This window comes from Gobio gobio, assembly GCF_949357685.1.
Source record: "Gobio gobio genome assembly, chromosome: 7".
Taxonomy (NCBI): domain Eukaryota; kingdom Metazoa; phylum Chordata; class Actinopteri; order Cypriniformes; family Gobionidae; genus Gobio; species Gobio gobio.
In genome coordinates, this window is record NC_137103.1 from 21,878,841 (window position 1) to 21,898,931 (window position 20,091).

The 20,091-nt window shown below is 41.1% G+C and overlaps 1 protein-coding gene across 1 annotated transcript in view; it reads right to left on the reverse strand.

Moving 5' to 3' along the window:
• Positions 1–20,091, reverse strand: part of col4a2 (collagen, type IV, alpha 2) — a 141,395-nt gene that overhangs the window by 24,233 nt on the left and 97,071 nt on the right. The window contains exons 12-29 of the mRNA XM_079821021.1: positions 20,010–20,051; positions 19,839–19,907; positions 19,696–19,740; positions 19,404–19,457; positions 19,138–19,173; positions 19,011–19,055; positions 18,858–18,912; positions 16,727–16,837; positions 15,883–16,029; positions 8,872–8,943; positions 8,508–8,656; positions 8,319–8,391; positions 6,521–6,627; positions 5,941–6,124; positions 4,754–4,792; positions 4,300–4,374; positions 4,109–4,207; positions 3,767–3,988 (exon numbers count right to left, since the gene is read on the reverse strand). Coding sequence (XP_079677147.1) covers positions 3,767–3,988; positions 4,109–4,207; positions 4,300–4,374; positions 4,754–4,792; positions 5,941–6,124; positions 6,521–6,627; positions 8,319–8,391; positions 8,508–8,656; positions 8,872–8,943; positions 15,883–16,029; positions 16,727–16,837; positions 18,858–18,912; positions 19,011–19,055; positions 19,138–19,173; positions 19,404–19,457; positions 19,696–19,740; positions 19,839–19,907; positions 20,010–20,051 — 1,624 coding nt within the window. The remainder of the gene's footprint in view (positions 1–3,766; positions 3,989–4,108; positions 4,208–4,299; positions 4,375–4,753; positions 4,793–5,940; positions 6,125–6,520; positions 6,628–8,318; positions 8,392–8,507; positions 8,657–8,871; positions 8,944–15,882; positions 16,030–16,726; positions 16,838–18,857; positions 18,913–19,010; positions 19,056–19,137; positions 19,174–19,403; positions 19,458–19,695; positions 19,741–19,838; positions 19,908–20,009; positions 20,052–20,091) is intronic.

Here is a 20,091-nt window from a genome sequence, read left to right on the forward strand (position 1 = left end):
GCATGTATCCTCACAGAAACTGATGTATGATGTAACAGACTCTGTGAGCTCGTCCAGATCGGTGGTAGCAGCTTCAAGAAGCAGGCTTGTAAGTCCAGCTTTGCTTCATTAGTCCATCTTTTTACAGTCCTTATTACAGGTTTAGCTGATTTCAGTTTCTGCCAGTAGGTCGGTATAAGATGAACCACACAGTGATCAGGGGCCTCATTTATAAAACTTTGCGTAGGATTTGCGTCAGAAGTGGCGTACGGATGAAACATAGGATGTGCGTACGCACAGAAATATTCGGATTTATAAAACCGTGCGCACGCACATCCTACGCAGTTTTACCTTAATAAATCACAATCAATTCTAAATGTAGTGCAGCTTTTGCGGCTTCATGTCACGCCCATAGTTTCCCATAAATAGTCCGTGAAACGCCCACAAGTTAAAATTCATCGATTGCGAAATCATGGCAAATACAGAGAGGAAATCAAAAAAACGTAACTTCACTCAATGTGAAGTAGAAATTATCGTTGGCGAGGTGGAAAAGAGGGGAAAAATATTTTTTGGAGGGCACAGTGTGGGCGCTGACCCCTCTTGATGAGAGACTGGCGGCAATTATTGGGGAATCCCTATTAATCCCCATCCCTATCTATGTGGAAATGGGAAATAGTTCAGTGCAAATGTAATTTATTGCAGCTTTCTGAATGGTTGAGACATACGTCATATGTTATTTTATCGAAAATAAAACAAACTAAAGGCATTTGCATGAATCCCATGATTCTGTAGCTGATGAAGAAATTTTTACTATGAAAACAACTTTCCCCAGTGGACAATTAATACATCTATCTATCTATTTATCTATATATCTCCCTAATTATCTATCTGTCTATCTAATTGCATCTATATCTGCTCCGCCAGACGGACACATTGACGAGAATATCAGTTTTGTACATTATTTCGTTCTGTTTACCATATTATTTATGAGGATGAATTGCATAACATGCCAATATTGTTGCAGAACATATTTCACTTTTTTTTTTTTGCATTTCTGTTGTAATTTTCGTTTGATTTTGTTTGTTTTACACTGCAGATCGATCAAATGGGTGTTCGTGTAGGCTGTTAATTGTAATACTTGCTTTGTGAAGTCTTCAAGTTATTTATGAGAGGCAGTATTGCCATTTCTTTTACACAACGGTCAACAGTTTCACACACTTTCACGTGTTTCTTCCATCTGCCGACTGTGTCGCCATTTCTCATTTCACCCGTTTTTGTGCGTACGCCTGGGTCAGAGCTTACGTGAAGGACCGCACATTTTCCCGTCAAGTTTGCTTTTTATAAATACCAATTATTGCGTAGAGAGTGGCGTACGCCTTCTTTTGTGCGTACGCAACGTTTATAAATGAGGCCCCTGAGAGCCCCAAAGCTGCCCGTGGGACGATGGGAAAAATGATGGGAAAAATGGTCGGCGCACCCGGCGCATGGTCTAAAAGGGTTGTCCCCATGCTCTTAATGAGTAATGGGTGTGTTTTGGGCATGACATTCGATAAACCAATCAGAGTCTCATCTCCCATTCCCTTTAAAAGCCAGTTGCGCTCGCCTTGTGGCAGATTCACTATTTACATGGCGGAATTTGCAAGCGGAAAAACTGAATGATTCTCTAGCGAGGAAACAGATCTGCTTGCCAATGACGCCTGCTTGCTCGTCATTACTGCAAATAGGTAGTCTAATTCTATTTTTGTGTCTAATTTTATGTTTGTGTGTGCTGCTGCCACTGTGTGTGTAATAAGCAGAGTGTACATCCGTTGTGGACCCGCCTATAGGTGCATATTACTAATGCGCTCTTTAAATAACTAAAAAAAATATTGCACCATTGACTTTAAACCAGATATTTGTTGGTCAATGGCGCAGTCTATTTCAGTGGCCTCAAAATAGCAACGCGCCAACAATGCGCCTGAACACACCACGTTTTCAGACCAGCAAGCCCATGGGCGCACAAATGGGTGCAAATGCATTTACTATTTAAACAGCATGGCGCAGGGCGTGAAAATGATAACTGCGTCAGGCTGAAACTGTCACTGAACGGAGAGAGGACCCAGATGCAAAGGTGCAGAACAGAATGTTTATTCTGTCACAAAAAGGAACTTAGGCAGACTGCCAGTCACAGGAAATGGTGATGCAGATTTGGAGCATAAAACAGGCATCAAACAGTAGAGACAGTCCTTAGAAACAGGCCGATGTCTGTGCTCGCAGCGGGAAGGCAGAGGCGAGCGAAACAGCCACAGTCAAAGCACTTGGCACCGCAGACAGCGTCCAGATGGTTACTCACATACAGCAGGAGACTGGACAGAAAAACAGGTCCACGACAACACAGGTCGATCCGAACAGATTAGACAGGGTAAACGAGAGACGTGAACTAGAGCAAAAAGCATACAATAATAATCTGGCAAAGAAGCCACAAACAGGAGGCACTAAATAGCCAGAAAGATCAATGAAAAGAGGAACAGGTGCGTCTCAATCAGAGAGCGCGCTGATTGCGATAGCAAACAGTTGGGAAGGCGAAGAGAGCCAAACCCAACTCATGACAGAAACTACTAAAAGACAATTGCGTTGCGCCTGGCGCTGCATTGCGCCGGGTGTATGTAAGGGCCCTCAATCTTTGATGACTGAACAAGTGCAATTCACCTTTATTCCACAAGATGACAATACACAATGATAAAGGGACGTTTCACTCATAGTTACCGCAGGCAGAAAACTAAAAGAATATGAAGTACCATCAGCAAAACTTAAAATGGCTCAGCGATTGCAGAGCAAGTTCTGAACGCAATCAAATATTAGTGTCACTGTCACTTGATGGTGAATCTGGTGAAGAAGCTGTCAGCGATCAAAATATTGATTTTGAAGATGTTGAAAATTATAGTTTTGAGAATGTTTGAGATGTCGAATATGAGCCAGATGCTGAATGTACTGGGAAATTAGCTCTGACGAGGACAATGATGATGGTATGAAACATCTACTCAAACTGAACCGTTCCAAGCTCCAAAAGGTAACAAAATATGGTTTTATTCTTCTGTAATTGTTACTCTAATCAGTAGAGTTTTATATTATCGCGACAGGTAGAGAACCATCCGTGTTAGATGTAGATTATTTAGTTAAAGACCCAAATATGCAATAATTATTGGCAAAACATTCATGCATTTAAGGGTTAAAAGACCTGAAGTCTAAAGAATATATAGCATCAGCATAGGTCCATCATTATGGGTTTGACAGACACCTGGTTTTCAGATACATTTCCATTGATACAAATCACATTAGACTGTATTGTGGTTGAATGATTTCGAACAGCCACAAAAGACCCCCCGCTCTCTGCCCACTTCCCTAACAAATGAGAGTTATGGGCCATGTTTTGAGAAATCGATCCAAAACAAATCATTCCAACTTTCGCATGTTAATACCAGATGTCGCTATGTTGTGCCAAAATACATGGATTATGAAATCTCTGTTACGATTCGCATCCTTTCCATTCGTTTAATTTCGCCTTAAGCATAATGGCTTCATTCATTCATTTACATGTTTTGCGTCACACTCCACTCTCCTGCGGAAGTGATTTAGAGTGTGACTAAAAAAGAAGGAAGGTCTAGACAAAATCCATGCATTTAAAATGCATGTTAATAATACCAGGTGTAAACGGTAATGCGTCTACGCTGACCACTTGTGATCGGTTCACTGAAAACTCATCTTAATATCAGGTGTAGACAGGGCCATAGACACATGAATTTCTCACCTGGGTATCCTCTTTGGCCTGGGTCTCCAGGAAGGCCAGCAAAACCTCTTGGTCCTGGCTGTCCTGGTTCTCCAGGGGCTCCAGTAGATGCTCCTAAAACTTCACCATGTTCACCCTTTTCCCCTGATCCACCATCCAAACCTGGTTTACCAGAGATGCCTGGATCTCCTTCCACCCCTTTGGTGCCAGGATATCCTAAATCACCCCGAGGTCCAACAAAACCTATGTGGCCAAAATCAAATGATCAGAGCTGAAAAGGAGACCTAATAGACAGACAGGGGTTAAACTATATAGGATGATTGAATAAAATGTACAACAACACACAGGCCACCCAATGCTTACCCCTTGGCCCAGGTGGTCCTAGTCTTCCTGGTTCACCTAGTTCTCCTTTGGCACCAGGTTCTCCAGAAAGACCTGGCATGCCTTTGGCACCTGGTACTCCTAGAACACACAAATATGGGCAGGCATAATGTAACCAGAGAGAAATATGTGATTATATTTGTATAAAATGTTACAATAATACATCCAATTACCAGGAAATCCTTCCAACCCACGAAGTCCCGGCTGCCCTGTCCCTCCAGGTGGCCCGGGTTCTCCAATACACTCCACTGTAATGAGATTAACATTTCAAACAATAAAAAATAAACATTATAAAAATAAACACAATTGGTTATTGGTGATCATGGATGGTGGATTGACTGCAATGTGGTGAAGCACCAAAGGCCTGTTCACGCCAAGGATTACATATTACTGGAATAACTTTTAGAACAGTTTCCAGCTGATGAATGTTTAAAACATTGACAGCAAATCAGAATTCACCTGTCTATAAAGAGCTCAAATTTTTAAAGTAGCAGAGGACAACTGCAGTGCTCGCTAATTAATAAACACAATGTTATTATCCATTGGTGTGAACAGCAACATAGTTATAGTTATCTTTAAAGTTTTCTTTAAAGATCTTGTAGATTTGAGTGACTTCAATTCAGCTACCTTCAATATTCCATTGCTCTTCTCTTGAGCTACAGTCTCCTGTAAGACACATGTAAGAAAAAAATGAAAACAAAGGCTAAGAAAAAGAGTATAACATACTGTGGATTTACAAAACCTTTTAGGGGTCTTAGGGCGTTTTCACACCTGGCTCATTTGGAGCATTTGTTTCGGAATCTGGTGCACTTTCTCCCTTAAGTTCGCTTCATTATGGCATATATATGAACACGGAAATCGAGCTTGGTCCGCGCCAAAACAATCACTCCGAGAATGTCTGAACGAGGTGGACTCAATTGAAAACAAACTCTGGGGCGTTTTGGTTGAGGTGAGAAAGTGTTGAGGCAATAAAAACATGTTTTGCACCCAAATTGTCATTGTTATGTAAAACTTAACTAACCACCCTTTACACAAACGTTTTTACAGCAGCTAAAAGTTCAACGCCCATTAAGTTACTATATGATTAATAGTAAACATTTATAAACATTTACAAATGATGGATAGTTTCAACTTTAGATGACATAAACATTTGTAATTAAGATGTGTAAATACGACTAAGAAAAAGTGCCTTAATATGTACTAAATGATTAGTGAATGTTTAGAAACATTGGCATATAGTGAATAGTTTCAACTTTAGATTGAGTACTGCAAAAACATGAACAAATAATTAATAAACGATTTCTAAAAAATACACACCACAACAAACAAAGGCCAAACGTATGACATTTACAGATTGTGGTTATGAGTTATTGAATAACATGTTAACATGAATAGTGTGTGAAGTGCTTAAAATTAATAATCAAACTATTTTTTCCCATAACATTTGTAAAGGTAAATAAAGTGCATTAGGTAATATAGGAATCAAAGTAATGAGAAAGTTTAATGAGATTTTTTGCATTTTATTTACATTAAATAATGATCTGTTAACACACCAGGGCTATTGTTAACTGAAATAACCAATTGAAAAAAAATGTTAACTGAAATAAAATATTTAGAAAAATGGCAACATTTATAATTTTTGTTTAGTTTAACTAAAATAACAAAAACTACAAAATAAAAATTAATAAAAACTAATAAAAATGACAAAAAATAGTAATTATTATGACTAAATGACTAAAATTTAAGTGATATAGAATATATAATATAGAAAAAACTATAATAATATATCAATGATACAAAAATAACATACACACCTGGAGCACCAGGGAGACCTTTTTCTCCATCAAAACCAATTTGTCCGTCATCTCCAGGAAAGCCTCTTAAACCTTTAGTTGCTCCAAGAACTTGGCCAGGTTGCCCTATTGGGCCTTTTAGACCTGTAGGACCTGGATGACCTGGGTATCCCTTCTCTCCAGGTTCACCTACAGGACCTTCTCCCTAAAGAAAACAAGCATGCAGATACCGCTGAATTACACTGCATAATTTAGTTAAGACTGGCATCAGAGTTCAATTCTTTCTTGATCAATATCACAGAAGTCACTACACCAGGGGTCTCCACACTCGGTCCTGGAGGGCCACTGTCCTGCAGAGTTTAGCTCCAACCCCAAATAAACACACCTGAACCAGCTAATCAGTGTCTTACAAGGCCCTAGTAAGACACTGATTAGCTGGTTCAGGTGTGTTTAATTGGGGTTGGAGCTAAACTCTGCAGGACAGCGGCCCTCCAGGACTGAGTTTGGAGACCCCTGCACTACACAATGCACAGTGCACATCAATACAGCCAATGTCTTTTGATTAGAGCTGTTTTCAAGTGTTTTGATATGTAAGACTCACAGGAAATCCTCTAAAACCTGGTACACCGTCTTTTCCACCAGGTCCAGGCCTTCCCTTTTCTCCGGGGAAACCACTAGCACCTGGGTCCCCTGGGTCACCAGGCGATCCTGTATTTCACAAGTGCAGGCAAAATATAAAAATTAGCATTTTGTTGCTTTCGGGTGGAAACCTTGTATATCCAAAACCGCTACTTCTCAGGAAATGGAATAATTAAACAGTTGACATTGCTGCTTTGTATATATGATCAGACACTTACATGTGTAATTATTATTAACATTTGACCAAAAGTAAGCTCAAATAGAGTTTTTTACCAGCGAATGTTGGATATATGTGTTTTGTTCGTCATTAGAATGGCTGCATCTGAGGCAGTAATGGCTCATTTCGACTGAGCGGTACGGTTCAGTACAGTTCGGTACGGTATGCAATGTTTGCCGTTTCCATTGTCAGAAGTTTGGAATGGTACCTTAATTCCGAACCGTACTGTACCATTTTTTTGGCACTCTTCTGTTGGGGTACCTAGCACAGTAGTCCGGTACTAAAGGGTGGAGCTAGACTCAGAATATTGATTGGTTGAAAGAGAATCGTCACCTGTGCTTGCTTTTTTCGGCTGTATTTTTCCTTGCAGCCTGCCTCAAACAAAGCGTGTATCAAGTAAGGGTGGTGGTTGAAACGCAAGCCAGATCAGGGTTTAGTGTACTAAACTGAACCGTACCGCTCAGTGGAAACGAGACATAAGTGTCTCATATTAGGCTCCCTTTCAAGGCAATTTAATTTCAATACGAATGCCTTCAGCGTGAACCGGTGTCTGAGTCACGTGTAGTAAACGCCAAGCATTGGCCTGTGACAACGGCAGGTAATGCAACAATGTGCTTAATCAACTCTATAAAAAACACCTGCACAAGATTGTCACCAGCTTCTTGTCTTCAGAAGCCGCGTTGTCTGTCACTGTGTGTGCAAAGCTGTCGGTTTCTCTTAGAACAGGAGTAAAAAAACTGAAATAATTTCTAAGAAGTTTATGGGATGTGTTTCGCAGTGCCCCCATGCTATTCCTGGGGACGACTGACATGAGTTGTGTGTTCTGTCTCAGAGCGGAGCACGCTTGATCAGCTCTCGAGGGAGCGAGTGTGATTGGCAGGCAGTCTACATCTTCCTCTAAGCCCCTTATTCTGCCAGTGTTCTTAACCCAATGACGTCAGATTATTGGACTTGAGTTGATGCCTCGGGTAGAAGAGACGCTCATGGGCTATCTCTCTTGTTGTTAAAGAGGACAGCCTTGACCTCAAAGCCGTGCAGAATAACATCTTCCTTAGTGGGCAAGGCTTATGAGGTGGCAGGTCAGGCTGGTGGGTCCCTGAACACCATGGCGGTGTTACAGGCCTATCAGGCTGACCTACTCAGAGATTTCAACACTGGGCGAGGGCCTTAGCCCCAAAGCGGCAGAGGCTATGGATTGGCGATTCCATTTTCAAATAGTCCAGTTTTTCAGGGCGGAAGTGGACTTGTTTGCCTTTTGAGAAGTCGAAAGGCAAACACTTCATTAAAGATTAAGGCAGGTGGAGTTATGAGGTTTTACTGACAGTTTGAGGAGCCAATGGAGTTAAGAGGTTTTGTCACAAACTCTTTTTAATACTTTTCATTGGTTAAATACTTGCAAAAGCTACAGACAGATGTACAAGGAAACCAAAAGTAATGATTTATGAGAAAGAAAAAAAAATACAGAGATATGGAGATTTCTGCCAGACAGCAACAATATACTCTCCTGTGTGTTTCCTAAACATATAACAGATGACTATTGCACCTTTCTGTACAGCTACTGTCATCTCTCCCTTTCTGCCTTTGGGTCCAGATGGTCCTTTTGTACCAAGATGACCCTGTAAATTGCAAAAATCGCCAATGTAAATGGATTTAATTGGCTAATGTAAATATTTTCATATACCTTGTGACCTTAACAAGGCATGACATCAAAGCATGGTGTATGTCTACTTACAAGTACACCATCAACGCCTTTGGGTCCTGGGTCTCCTTGATCACCCTGCTGACCCCATTCACCTGCCATTCCCAGGTCCCCAGCATCACCAGGAGGGCCCGGAACACCAGGCGGGGATTGTAAACTGCATTCACACAGACCATGGTCACCTGATCAAATGATAACACCATAACCAATATAGCATGAGTAGCAAAAACTGACAAACATCAAACACTTTCTATGTTCCAAGAGAAGATAGACTAATTTCTGTTCCTGCTCTAAAAATAACAAACAAAATTCCCACAATGCCATGTACTAAATGACATGACCTTGGCCATGCAAATAACTCTAGCAGTTTATTAAACTTTGTTTCCACTTATCTTACCCTTTGGCCCCTTTTTTCCTGCATTCCCTGGACGTCCACGCTGTCCGGGTGCGCCTCTGAAGAAGTCTTCCACTGTATACACATTAATATTCTTTTATCAAATCATCAGTACCAATTCAGTTTAAAGTCACTTAAAGATAAATCACTTCTATCACAGTCATTTTGGTTATCACTAGAGTTGGGGTACTCGAACTTGGACTCGGACTCGAGTCCAATTTTGAATGAACTTTGACTTGTCACGCACTCGGGTGAATTTGTACTCGGACTTGACACTGACTTGGACATTTTGAACTCTGACATATTCTGAGTGCAGTCGAGTCCGCGTCATTGTGTAACAACAAAACCGGCATAAAACTAAGATAAGAAATTAATTAACGTCTCCCCACCTGTCATTTTACTGCACCACACCGGCAGGCAGTAGTAGCATCATCTTATGCTTGCAAACAAAACACACATCACACACTGGATCGCAATGCGTGGCTAGGACAATGTCTTCAAAGCCAGCAATAATTTGCTTTGCTTATGAAAATCATTAAGAATTTATTTGCAATAAATCCGGTGAAAATAAGCACTCTGCGGATTGCACATTTTGCAAATCAACTCTTACTGATGTGTCTGGCACGACTTTCTACCGACATGTTCAAAGAAAACCTAAAGAAATGTAAGTTGCTTATTATAACTTTTAATACCAACTTAAATCCAAATAACTCAGGGCTGGGCGAAATGATGATATATATCAGATTTTTGTGTGCATACACTTAAAAGTGACAGACAGAAATGAAGCCGCCTCATCGTGCATCATCAGAAACGAATTATCTAATGGTTTACACTTGGACTGTCAAATAAATTCACAAATGCAAGTCTGATGGAGTAAACACAGTCGATTATGTCTTAAGTAAATGTAAACAGTTAAATGTCAATATAGCAGTCCAATAAACCTGCTGCTGTAATGTTAATCAAACAACAAAAGACTCACTCACTCACTCACTCACTCGCTCACTCGCTCACTCGCTCACTCGCTCACTCGCTCTACTGCTGACTAACTTTAGTACATTTAATAAGAATCACTGTATGAATACATGAATACAGTGAAGTATGTTTTATTTTACATTTAATGGTTTTATTCTATTTCTATAGTATGTACCTATTCTTACTTGAATAATCCTACTTGAGAAAACATACCATTATTGTGAAATAAGATTTTAGTATCGCCCACCCCTAAACATTAGCATTTGGTGATTGCAGAGACCAGAGGCATTAAATCATTGAAATACAATAAAACAGGTTAATTTGTGTTCCCTTTCAAAAGCTACACTCAATGCTGCATAAGCTTATGCAAATGGGAATGTCTTTGACATAACCAGCTGTGAAAATAGTGTGAAAACACGTCAATGAAATTGACCCGGAGGTATTTATAGCCTCGGCCGGTGACGTCATAGGCGCACCTGCTGCACGAGGCTATAAATAGATGAGCTTCCGCTGGAGCAAACCAGGTCTTTTTGTTTTCAGACCAACTCTGTGTTATGGTGTGTTACAAAGTCTCTGAAAAAAAAAAAAAAAATTCTCTCTCTCTTTCAAGACTCAACTCGAGATCTTTGTTAGGAGTTAGTTTTCAACATGGCAGTGTGCAGATTTCTCTCTCTTTCTCATCTCTGTTACAAAGAAACATATGTGGAAAGAGTTCTAGTTAAATCTGATCAGTTGGAAACAAGTCAGCAGAGTAAAACGCTGTATATCCATGTTCTCTTTCAAATAACAGAACTGGATGCACACGTTTATTGCTGTGTGTGTTTGGGGAAGAGCATGCGGTCTCTGCATTGAGTCAGACGAGTGCGAGCATTGCAAGCCTTTACAGTTAGAATGCTTTATGCTCGTCTGGGCTACTTTCAGTCCGCACCAGTTTTCGGAGCTCTCGAATGGGTTTGTTGACGAGCAAGAGACGGGTCCGTCCCTTTCGCTTGCTCGCTCAACAAATGCATGTTTCCCCGCGTGATCCCGAAGCGCGCTCCGGCGTTTCTTCGGCTCGCGCGGGGAATGATGATGAATCTCTGGGTCCGCGGACCTCGAGCAGCCGCCTGCGATCGTTCCTCACATGATAGTGAATCCATACGAGGAATTTATCGAGGTGGTTGTTCGCGCGGTGGCCAGGGCAGTTTGTCTGGTACCGTGAATGAGAGATCCCCGAACGCAGTGAGCTTGAGGTTTCTGTCAAAAAAAAAAAAAAAAACATTTACTTCACGTGTTTTTGTACCCTTGACGTCGACATTTTCGACTATCATGGGTGCGAAATCGCGTGGATATGTGAGAATACCCCAGGTGGGAAACGCTCACGAGCTATCTCTCGCCTGGGTCTGCATTTTCATTAAAGAGACATACCTCCCCATAAAGCCATGTAGAAAATAAACGTCGGCTGTCATGGGCAAAGCTTATATATATGAATTATATATTGTATATTATTTTATATGGAATATATATATATATATATATATATATATATATATATATATATATATATATATATATATAATATATTATTTTATATGGAATATATATTGTATATGATTTATATAAGAATAATAAATATAAAGGGACAGGCTGGTGCTGCGCTGCACACTATGGCTGTCTTGCAAGCATATCAGGCTGACCTTCTGAAGGATTTGAGTGGTTCATTTGGTGACTCAGTTAACTCTGTAGTGGCCAGATTTAAAGGAGTGGGAAAAAACATGAAGTGTTCACTCAGTTTCTTCCTCAATGCACTCAAGGGGAGGGGCTATCAGCCACAAAACCTCTCTTCAGTCCTTCAAGATTTAAGGGGGTAATAAGCAGAGTGTGGCGAGTCGCGCTCTCCCTCGTAAAGACTGGAGACCGGCTCGTCATCCTCAACAACCTCCCAGGGCAGACTTCGTCAATATAAGAAGTCCGGTGGTCTGGTGCCCAGTCTGCCCCCACGGGACAGGGCGTGTCAAACATTTGCTCGCCCCACCCCGTTATCCTCAAAACTACTCCATCCCCGCCGCCTCTGGTGATTCGGGGGGGCAGTGGTTTCCAGTGAAATGTTAGACGTTCAGTGTTTAAATCCTGCTATCATCCAGGACATAGAACGTCTAACATCCCCTCAACAGGAAGTGTTAAAATTGTCACTCTCAGAGTCTCAGGCAGCGTGTGAACTTCTGCCAGGCGTTTCTGCATGGGTGTTAAGCACAGTAAAAATTAGTAAACTAATTTATTTGTCATCCTCCTTGTTTGAACGGCGTGGTCTCCACTTCCGGGAAGGCGGAGTTGGCGTTCGTACTGTCACAAGTGACAGCAGTTACTTCCTGGTCCCCAGTAGGGTGGGGGGGTGTCTAATCTCAGATCTTCGAGTCTTAAACCGTGAAGCAGTTAAAGTACTCAAGGTCAAGATGTTACAGTGAAGGCGGTCGTGTCGCATATTCAACATTGTGATTGGATTCGGCACGATTGATCCGAAGGACGCATGTATTCGCATATAAAGTCTGCCACAACACAGGAAGTTCCTGAGGTTCGCTCTTGGGGGCAAAAGCTTACCAATTTCGGGTCTTCCATTTGGCTAGCCTTGTAACCGCACATAAACAAAATGTATGGATGTATTACCGGCTCCATTGGGATTCCGGGGCATTCAAATTTTGAATTACAAAGGCGATTGCTAAAATTAGCACAATCACATGAGATGGTGCTTCAACACAGTGTGTTGGCTCATCTAGTTTCTCTAGGGTTGAGACTCAACACCAAGAAAAGTGTTCTTTCTCCTGCCCAGAGAACGACTTATCTAGGGTTTGTTCGGTTTTTGGTCACAAGGTGGGCACAATGGTTTCCCGCTTGAATCAAGACCATTCAGTATTCCCTGAGCAAAGTCAGGCTAGACCAAGATCTTACTGATCATCAGCACCAGAGTGTTAGGTCTAATGGCATCAGCATCCACGGGTTTCCCTTTGGGGTTGTTGCACATAAGACCGTTTCAGTTGTGGCTCAAAGCCAGAGGACTTAGGGCCAATCCTCAGGCAAATAAAGTGGCGCGCCATGTGGCTTCGTACACTAACTATGTGGTTCAGACCCCGGTTTTTGCCTTGGGTCCCACTCTAGGCGTACCTTGTCGTCGCAAGTTGCTAACGACGGACGCTTCCCTGACGGGCTGGGGTGCGGCCTTAAGTGGTCGTCCAGCCCAACGGGAATGGGAGGGTCATCAACTCAGTTGGCACATCAACTGCCTCGAGTTGACGGCTGTATTTCTGGCCCTGAAATACTTTCTCCCCCAATTGAGGGGCTGTCATGTCCTAGTGCGGGTGGACAGTACAGCTAAATATCTTGTATATAATCACCAGTACAGAGCTGACCACAGGGAGTGGACCTCTTCGCCTCTTCTCAGACAGCGCAATGTCCCTGCTTCTCTCTGTCACCCAGCCCCGCTGGGTCTGGATGTGATGGTTCATACATGGCCCAAAATGTGTCTGTATGCCCTCCTTCCAGTCGCTCTGCTCCTGGGAGTTCTAGCCGGGGTTCGCCAACAAGGGTCTTGCTTCTTATCAATAGCGCTGCGTTGGTCGAGCAGGGTTTGGTTCTCGGAGATAGTGTCTCTCCTCAACGGCTCGCCTTGGGCGATTCCGGCGAGGAGGGACCTTCTGTCTCAGGCAGAGGGCACGATATTCCATTCCAGGCCCGACCTGTGGAACCTTCATGTTTGGCCCCTGAAGGGTACCAACTGAGGGACACAGGGCTTTCGCCTGCAGTTATTGAGACCATTCTAAGTGCTAGAGCTTCCTCCACTCGGAAGTTTATGCTAATAAATGGGGTGTCTTTGAAAGGTGGTGCACGACACAATGTAGATTCAGTCAACTGCCAGGTAACTTCAGTTCTGGATTTTCTGCAAGAAAAGTTGTCATCAGGCACCTGCCCCTCCACTCTCAGGGTTCATGTGGCCGCTCTTTCGGCTTGCCACGCCTTGGTGGATGGGGTGCCGCTCGGGTGTCCTCTACTCGCTCGCTTCATTCGTGGGGTAGGCGGTTGAGGCCACCTGTTAGAACCAAGATCCCTTCATGGGACTTAGCTTTAGTCTTCGAGGGTCTGGTTGAGACCCCCTTTGAAACATTAGCTTGCCCCTCCACTCTCAGGGTTTATGTGGCCGCTCTTTTGGCTTGCCACGCCCTGGTGGATGGGGTGCCGCTTGGGAGGCATCTTCTGCCTGCTCACTTTGTTGTGCCAGGCAGTTGTGGCCTCCATTAAGAGCCAAGATCCCTTCATGGGACTTAGTTTTAGCCCTCGAGGGTCTGGTTGAGACCCCCTTTGAACCTCTAGAATCAGCGTATGACGAACTTCTGACTCTAAAGATGGTTTTTCTTATGGCTATAACTTCTCTGAAGAATTGGGGACATGCAGGCTCTGTCAATATCGCCATCCTGCTTAGACTTTGCCCCAGGTTTGGTGAAAGTGATTTTGCATCCCCGCCCTGACTACCTGCCTAAGGTTCCTTTGTCGACTGTACATCCTGTCACTCTTGAAACCTTCTGCCCTCTGCCGTTCACAACGCCGGATCAGGAGAAACTTCATAGACTGTGTCCAGTCCATGCTCTTCAGGCCTACGTCCACCGCACTAGCCAGTGGCGTAAGTCAGAGCAACTGTTTGTTTGCCATGGGGGCCGTAACAGAGGTTCTGCCACCATCAAACAATGTCACATTGGGTCAGGGATGCTACTGCTCTTGCCTATGAGGTGCGCGATCAAGCTTCGCCTATAGGATTAAGGGCTCACTCCACCAGGGGAGTCGCTTCTTCTACTGCGTTAGCAAGGGGTGCTCCCTTACAAAGTGTTTGTGATGCGGCAGGTTGGTCCTCTCCGCACACATTCTTAAGACTTTATAGCTTGGATGCTCATGCCACTCTGGGCTCTCATGTCCTTGAGTCGACATCACAGGCTAATGCCTGAGGCTTCTTGCGTTCTTGTGCACACCTACACAACCGTAAGGGGTCCAGGCACCATCAAGCACGGCGGCGTGGGTATTCTCGTTCCCATTTGCATAAGCTTATGCAGCATTGAGTGTAGCTTTTGAAAGGGAACACTTGGGGTTACTTGACTGTAACCCTGTTCCCTGATAAAGCGGAACGAGATGCTGCATTGCTAGGCCGTGCTGATGATGCTTCAGGACTGGTCTTCAAACAAAGAAGATCTGGTTTGCTCCAGCGGAAGCTCATCTATTTATAGCCTCGTGCAGCAGGTGCGCCTATGACGTCACCGGCCGAGGCTATAAATACCTCCGGGTCAATTTCATTGACGTGTTTTCACACTATTTTCACAGCTGGTTATGTCAAAGACATTCCCATTTGCATAAGCTTATGCAGCATCTCGTTCCGCTTTATCAGGGAACAGGGTTACAGTCAAGTAACCCCAAGTGTTTTTCATGCACTTGTAACAATAAAAGTTCTACATATATATCTATGTCCATTCTATTCTTTGAAACCATTTTTGATTGGAAACTAGTTGAGGTTCTGTTGACAAAATAAAAATGTTAAATTGCAATGGCAATATGCAATAGTGGTATTTTTGTTCAATTTTATATTGCCATTGGTTTAATGGGTTGAAAGGTTAAAATATGAATAGAAGGTAAACATTTACAATAGCAATTTCTAACATTATTTCAATTTTTCAAATCTTTTGAAAGAAATATAAATGTTTCTTGAGCAGCAAATCATCACATTAGAATGATTTCTGAAGGATCATGTGACTTTAAAGACTGGAGTAATGATGCTGAAATTTCAGCTTTGCCATCAGAGTAACAAATTACATTTTAAAATGTTTTTGATTAAATAAATGGAGCCTTGGTGAGACTTTCAATAACATCAAAAAATCTTACCGACCACAAACTTTTTAAACGTAGTGTATATACACAATATGTTTGCATCGCCAAATTTAGAGCTTTGTTAAGGAAAAAAAAATACTTTATTATAATGCTTTATTAGCATAATGTTTGGCATTTTGTAAGAAATTAGTTTATCACACTTACATGATCCTTTGGGTCCAGGTGGTCCCTGAAATCCAGGCAGCCCATCGGAGCCAGGCGGCCCAGGCTGAGTGGCAGGATTACCAGGTTCTCCAGCTTCACCTTTGCCTCCCCTTGGTCCCTGTGGTCCCTGTGGGCCCCACAGATCCACTGTGGATCAGATAAAGAATTATATCAGTGACAGAGTTTGGTTAAAGTAATGTCTATGCGGTCAAGTAATGTCATATAGCTTTCATTGTCCTGTGAATGAATAAATGGAGTTATTTACATCACTCTTTTATATACAAAAAGGTTTACAGGCTGTCAAGCTCCAAAAAGATCAAAAGAAGAATTATAAACGTATATTATATGTTTATATAGGTATTTATACATTTTATACAATACATTGGAAAAATTTCAGTATTGTTGATATCAATATCAACATTTTTGATACCACAGGGAAAACTGCCACAACATTAAGGGCATGATATTCAAACAGAATCTAAGTAAAGAAAACTACAGACTTTGACTACAGACAAAAGTAAATGATCAACAACAACAACAAAAAACCCTCTAAACCGTGTAATATGTAGTATATAAAATGTAATACTATTGTAATACAACAGCACTGTTAACCATATGGGAATAATATATTGCACTATGGGAATTAAAAAGGACAGGCCTTAAGGTAGCCAATGATGTGCTGTTTTTAAGTCAAATGACATTTTAATGTCCCTCCAAAACTCTCTTTCCCCGTCACCTTCACATGGAAGACACCTGTCGAAGTGCAAATAAATAAAGGCAGAATTTCCATTTTAGATTGAACTATCTGTGTTTAACTGTCAGATAAGGCTCAGACATGAAATACCTGTCTGTTGTTCAGAGGGAGGGGGTCCTGGGGGACCTGGCCGTCCTTTAGCACCCTTAGAACCATAATTTCCAATTGGGCCACGCTCCCCTGGAGGTCCTGGCGGACCCACTATATAAACAAGAAAAACAGACAGAAGCAAAGAAAACAAATATTGAGAATGTAGTGAAAAATATTGTAATTAGATTAGTACTAATCAAATACCAGATATTAAAGAGGACCAATTAAGCCCTTATTCAAAGACTTGATGTTGTTTTTGAGGTCTACTAGAATAGGTTTTCATGATTGAAAAAAAATAAAATAAATGTTTTTCACGTTTTACATTATTGCAGCACCTCTCTTCCCAGTCTGTCAGTATCGCTCTGGGCCGGGTTTCCCAATAACAATGTCTCTTAGCTCTAAAGAGCATGTTCTACGAGCGAAGTTACGATCACTCGCAGCAATTCCACGTGCGTTTCCCAAAAATGTACTTAACATGAACGCGCGAGAACGCGCTTTAAGTGCTACTTAAGAGTCGCTGTCCATTTGCGAAGTGCTGAAATATAACCTTATATGGAATCGTTTCCTCTGAACGTTTCACATAATAATTGTCATCTGATGTGGATTAGCAATCAAAACAGGTCTATATAAAGCAACTACATACAGGCTGAGGCACTGACAAAATGGCTGAACAAAAAAAAACAAGAAAAGATACCTTTCAAAAAGACGAAATAAATATCCTCATTTAATTCAGATGTGTATTTATAATTTTTTTTGTTTGTTACCTGCCCTCATAAAAAAAAAAAAAATCCAGTGATCATAAAGTCAGTTTCCACAAAAATATTAAGCAGCAGAACTGTTATTTTTTTAATCAACATTGATAATAATGAGAATATTAAAATAAAAAAAAATAATAAAAAAAGTGTACAATAAAGTACAATAAAAAACCTTATAGTATTATCACAATGCACTTGAATAAAGTTAAAGGTGTAATCTGCTGGTTGTCCTGTAGGTGACCTCATAACTCTGTCTTCTTACGATATACTTAGAACTTTACGATTACTCCAGAGCACTCGTAGATCTACGATCATTTTCAAGTGCTACTTAAGTTACGATGCTTTTGGGAAACAGACCTTAATATTAAGATCACTCGTACGATCGTTTTTACGATCAATTTAGGCTTACGATGCTTTTGGGAAACGCAGCCCTGTTTAGCTCCTGTCTCTATGAAGCCCCACTTTCCAAAAAGTGCAATGTGATCTGATTGGTCAGACGGACCGTTGTGTTGTGATTGGTCAACCGATTCGAGGGTGTTTCGGAAATGTCACAGCCCTTACCATAACCGCAAGTTTCAACACACTTATAATACAACTCAACTGGGCCTTGCCCCTTTTTTGCATATGCTTGGGTGAGACTGAGGAATAATTTGACATCCTGTGAGAAAACTAAGGCTACAATCGAGGCATTTCAGAAACAGGGGACTAACATAGGGAATAACTCCTTTTGAAGTGATTTTGTGGTTTTTAACTTTGCAGACTTTTTCTTTCTCAAACAGCAACATTGCACACTAAAGAAAATGTAAAAATAATAATAACCACCAAGTGTAAATAGCAACTAGATTTTATTTACACAGTGAAAATAACATTTTCTTAGCGATAGATGATATTTACACTAAATGCAAATAGCTGTAGATTCTATTTACTAAGTGAAAATAGTAATATATTCTATTTACACAATGTAAAAGTAGTTATTTGCAATTTGTGTAAATAGTAATTAGATGCTATTTACTATACTTTATTTTGACAGATACATACTATTTGCACCTTAATGGGACAATAAAAGCCCTCCCTACACCTATCCCTAACCCTACCCAATACATGGTTTTATTATTATTAAACATTTCGTTAGGCACTTTACCTCTTGAAAGTAAATCTACCACTTATTGAAAGTAAATGCCTTTCCGATGTGATATGTGATACGAAAAGAGAGAAGAGCGAGCGCTGCAAAAGGCAGATTCGGACCCAGGTCGATCGCATCAAAACCTAGATCTTTAAGCCTTATGCTTTACCAACAACGCCACTGAAAAATCCTGCATTGTTAAGCGGAGCTAGTGCAAATAGCACTTGCCAACAAGTTTTATTTATATTAGTACCTCCAGTTTTATCAGATGAACTTCCTATCAACTCTCCGGGTTCTCCTCTGTCTCCCTGTTGAATGATAAGAAATTAGGTCATACAACTTATGATGCAGACTGATTGGTAAGGTACGACAAAATATAGCACTAAACCAGAAATGTATTTATTACCTTGCGACCATAATTTCCTGGGAAGCCTGGTAGTCCAGTGTCACCCTGTAGGAATGGAGAGAGATTTTAAATATTTAAGTAAACACAAATGCTTTGCACTGTTGGGAAATTGATCAAAATTACATACCCTCGGTCCTGGCCAGCCAATTAATCCTGGGTTTCCCTGTAATTAATAGTAATTTGTTACATTTTTGAGACAAAACTGTTGAATATGTGTGAACATCCAAAACCCAACATGAATCCAAATGGGCTCAGGTGCAGGACCAAAAAGAAATAAAAAGCTAGACGTCTGCTCCCTGATGGGATTTTCTTTTTTTTTTAGTATTGGTATTTGTAAATTTAGATTTTGCATAGCGTTAATAAAGAAATTTCAGTACTTGAAAAAAAACATACCCTATTTCCTGGAAACCCTGACACACCAGTCTCTCCTTTCGTAGAAATATAACCCTGAAAAAAAATAAATAATAAGTTATCATGAAGATATTGCAAAGTCTCTTTATTGTCACTCAGTGGTGACCATGACAGCTATTTTCAAGTCACACACTGCCTTTTATCTGTTTGAATGAGAAAAGACCATCTGTAAAACTCAAGATTACATTTCTATAACATATTTTAAATCACCAATAATTTTTTGGAGGGGATATTTGTGTGCAAAAAAAAAAAAAAAACATCAAATGTAACCTACCAAATCGCCTTTTTCACCTTTATAACCCTTAACCCCCCTTGGACCCTGTTAAAGAAAACCAAAAAATTAACAGAATATGAAAATTAGATTATGTTCTCTCTCTGAGAGAAAATATTTGTAATAAAAAGTTATGTTCTTCCTGCCTGGAATTCTGTAAGGTTTTGTCTCGTCAGCGAGTGAGTTCCTTCTGGGCCTATGTCTCCAGTCTCCCCCTGAAGTGAGAACATTCAATTCAGATGGGTTAAACAGTGCAGATTAAAGACAAGCATATTAGCCTGACACTAAAAGTGTAAGACACTAAATATTTGTCTCACCTTATCTCCTTTGACTCCTTTTATTATTTTAGTGCTTTCACCCTGTATAGAGGCAACACATGTACATTAACATTAAATATAT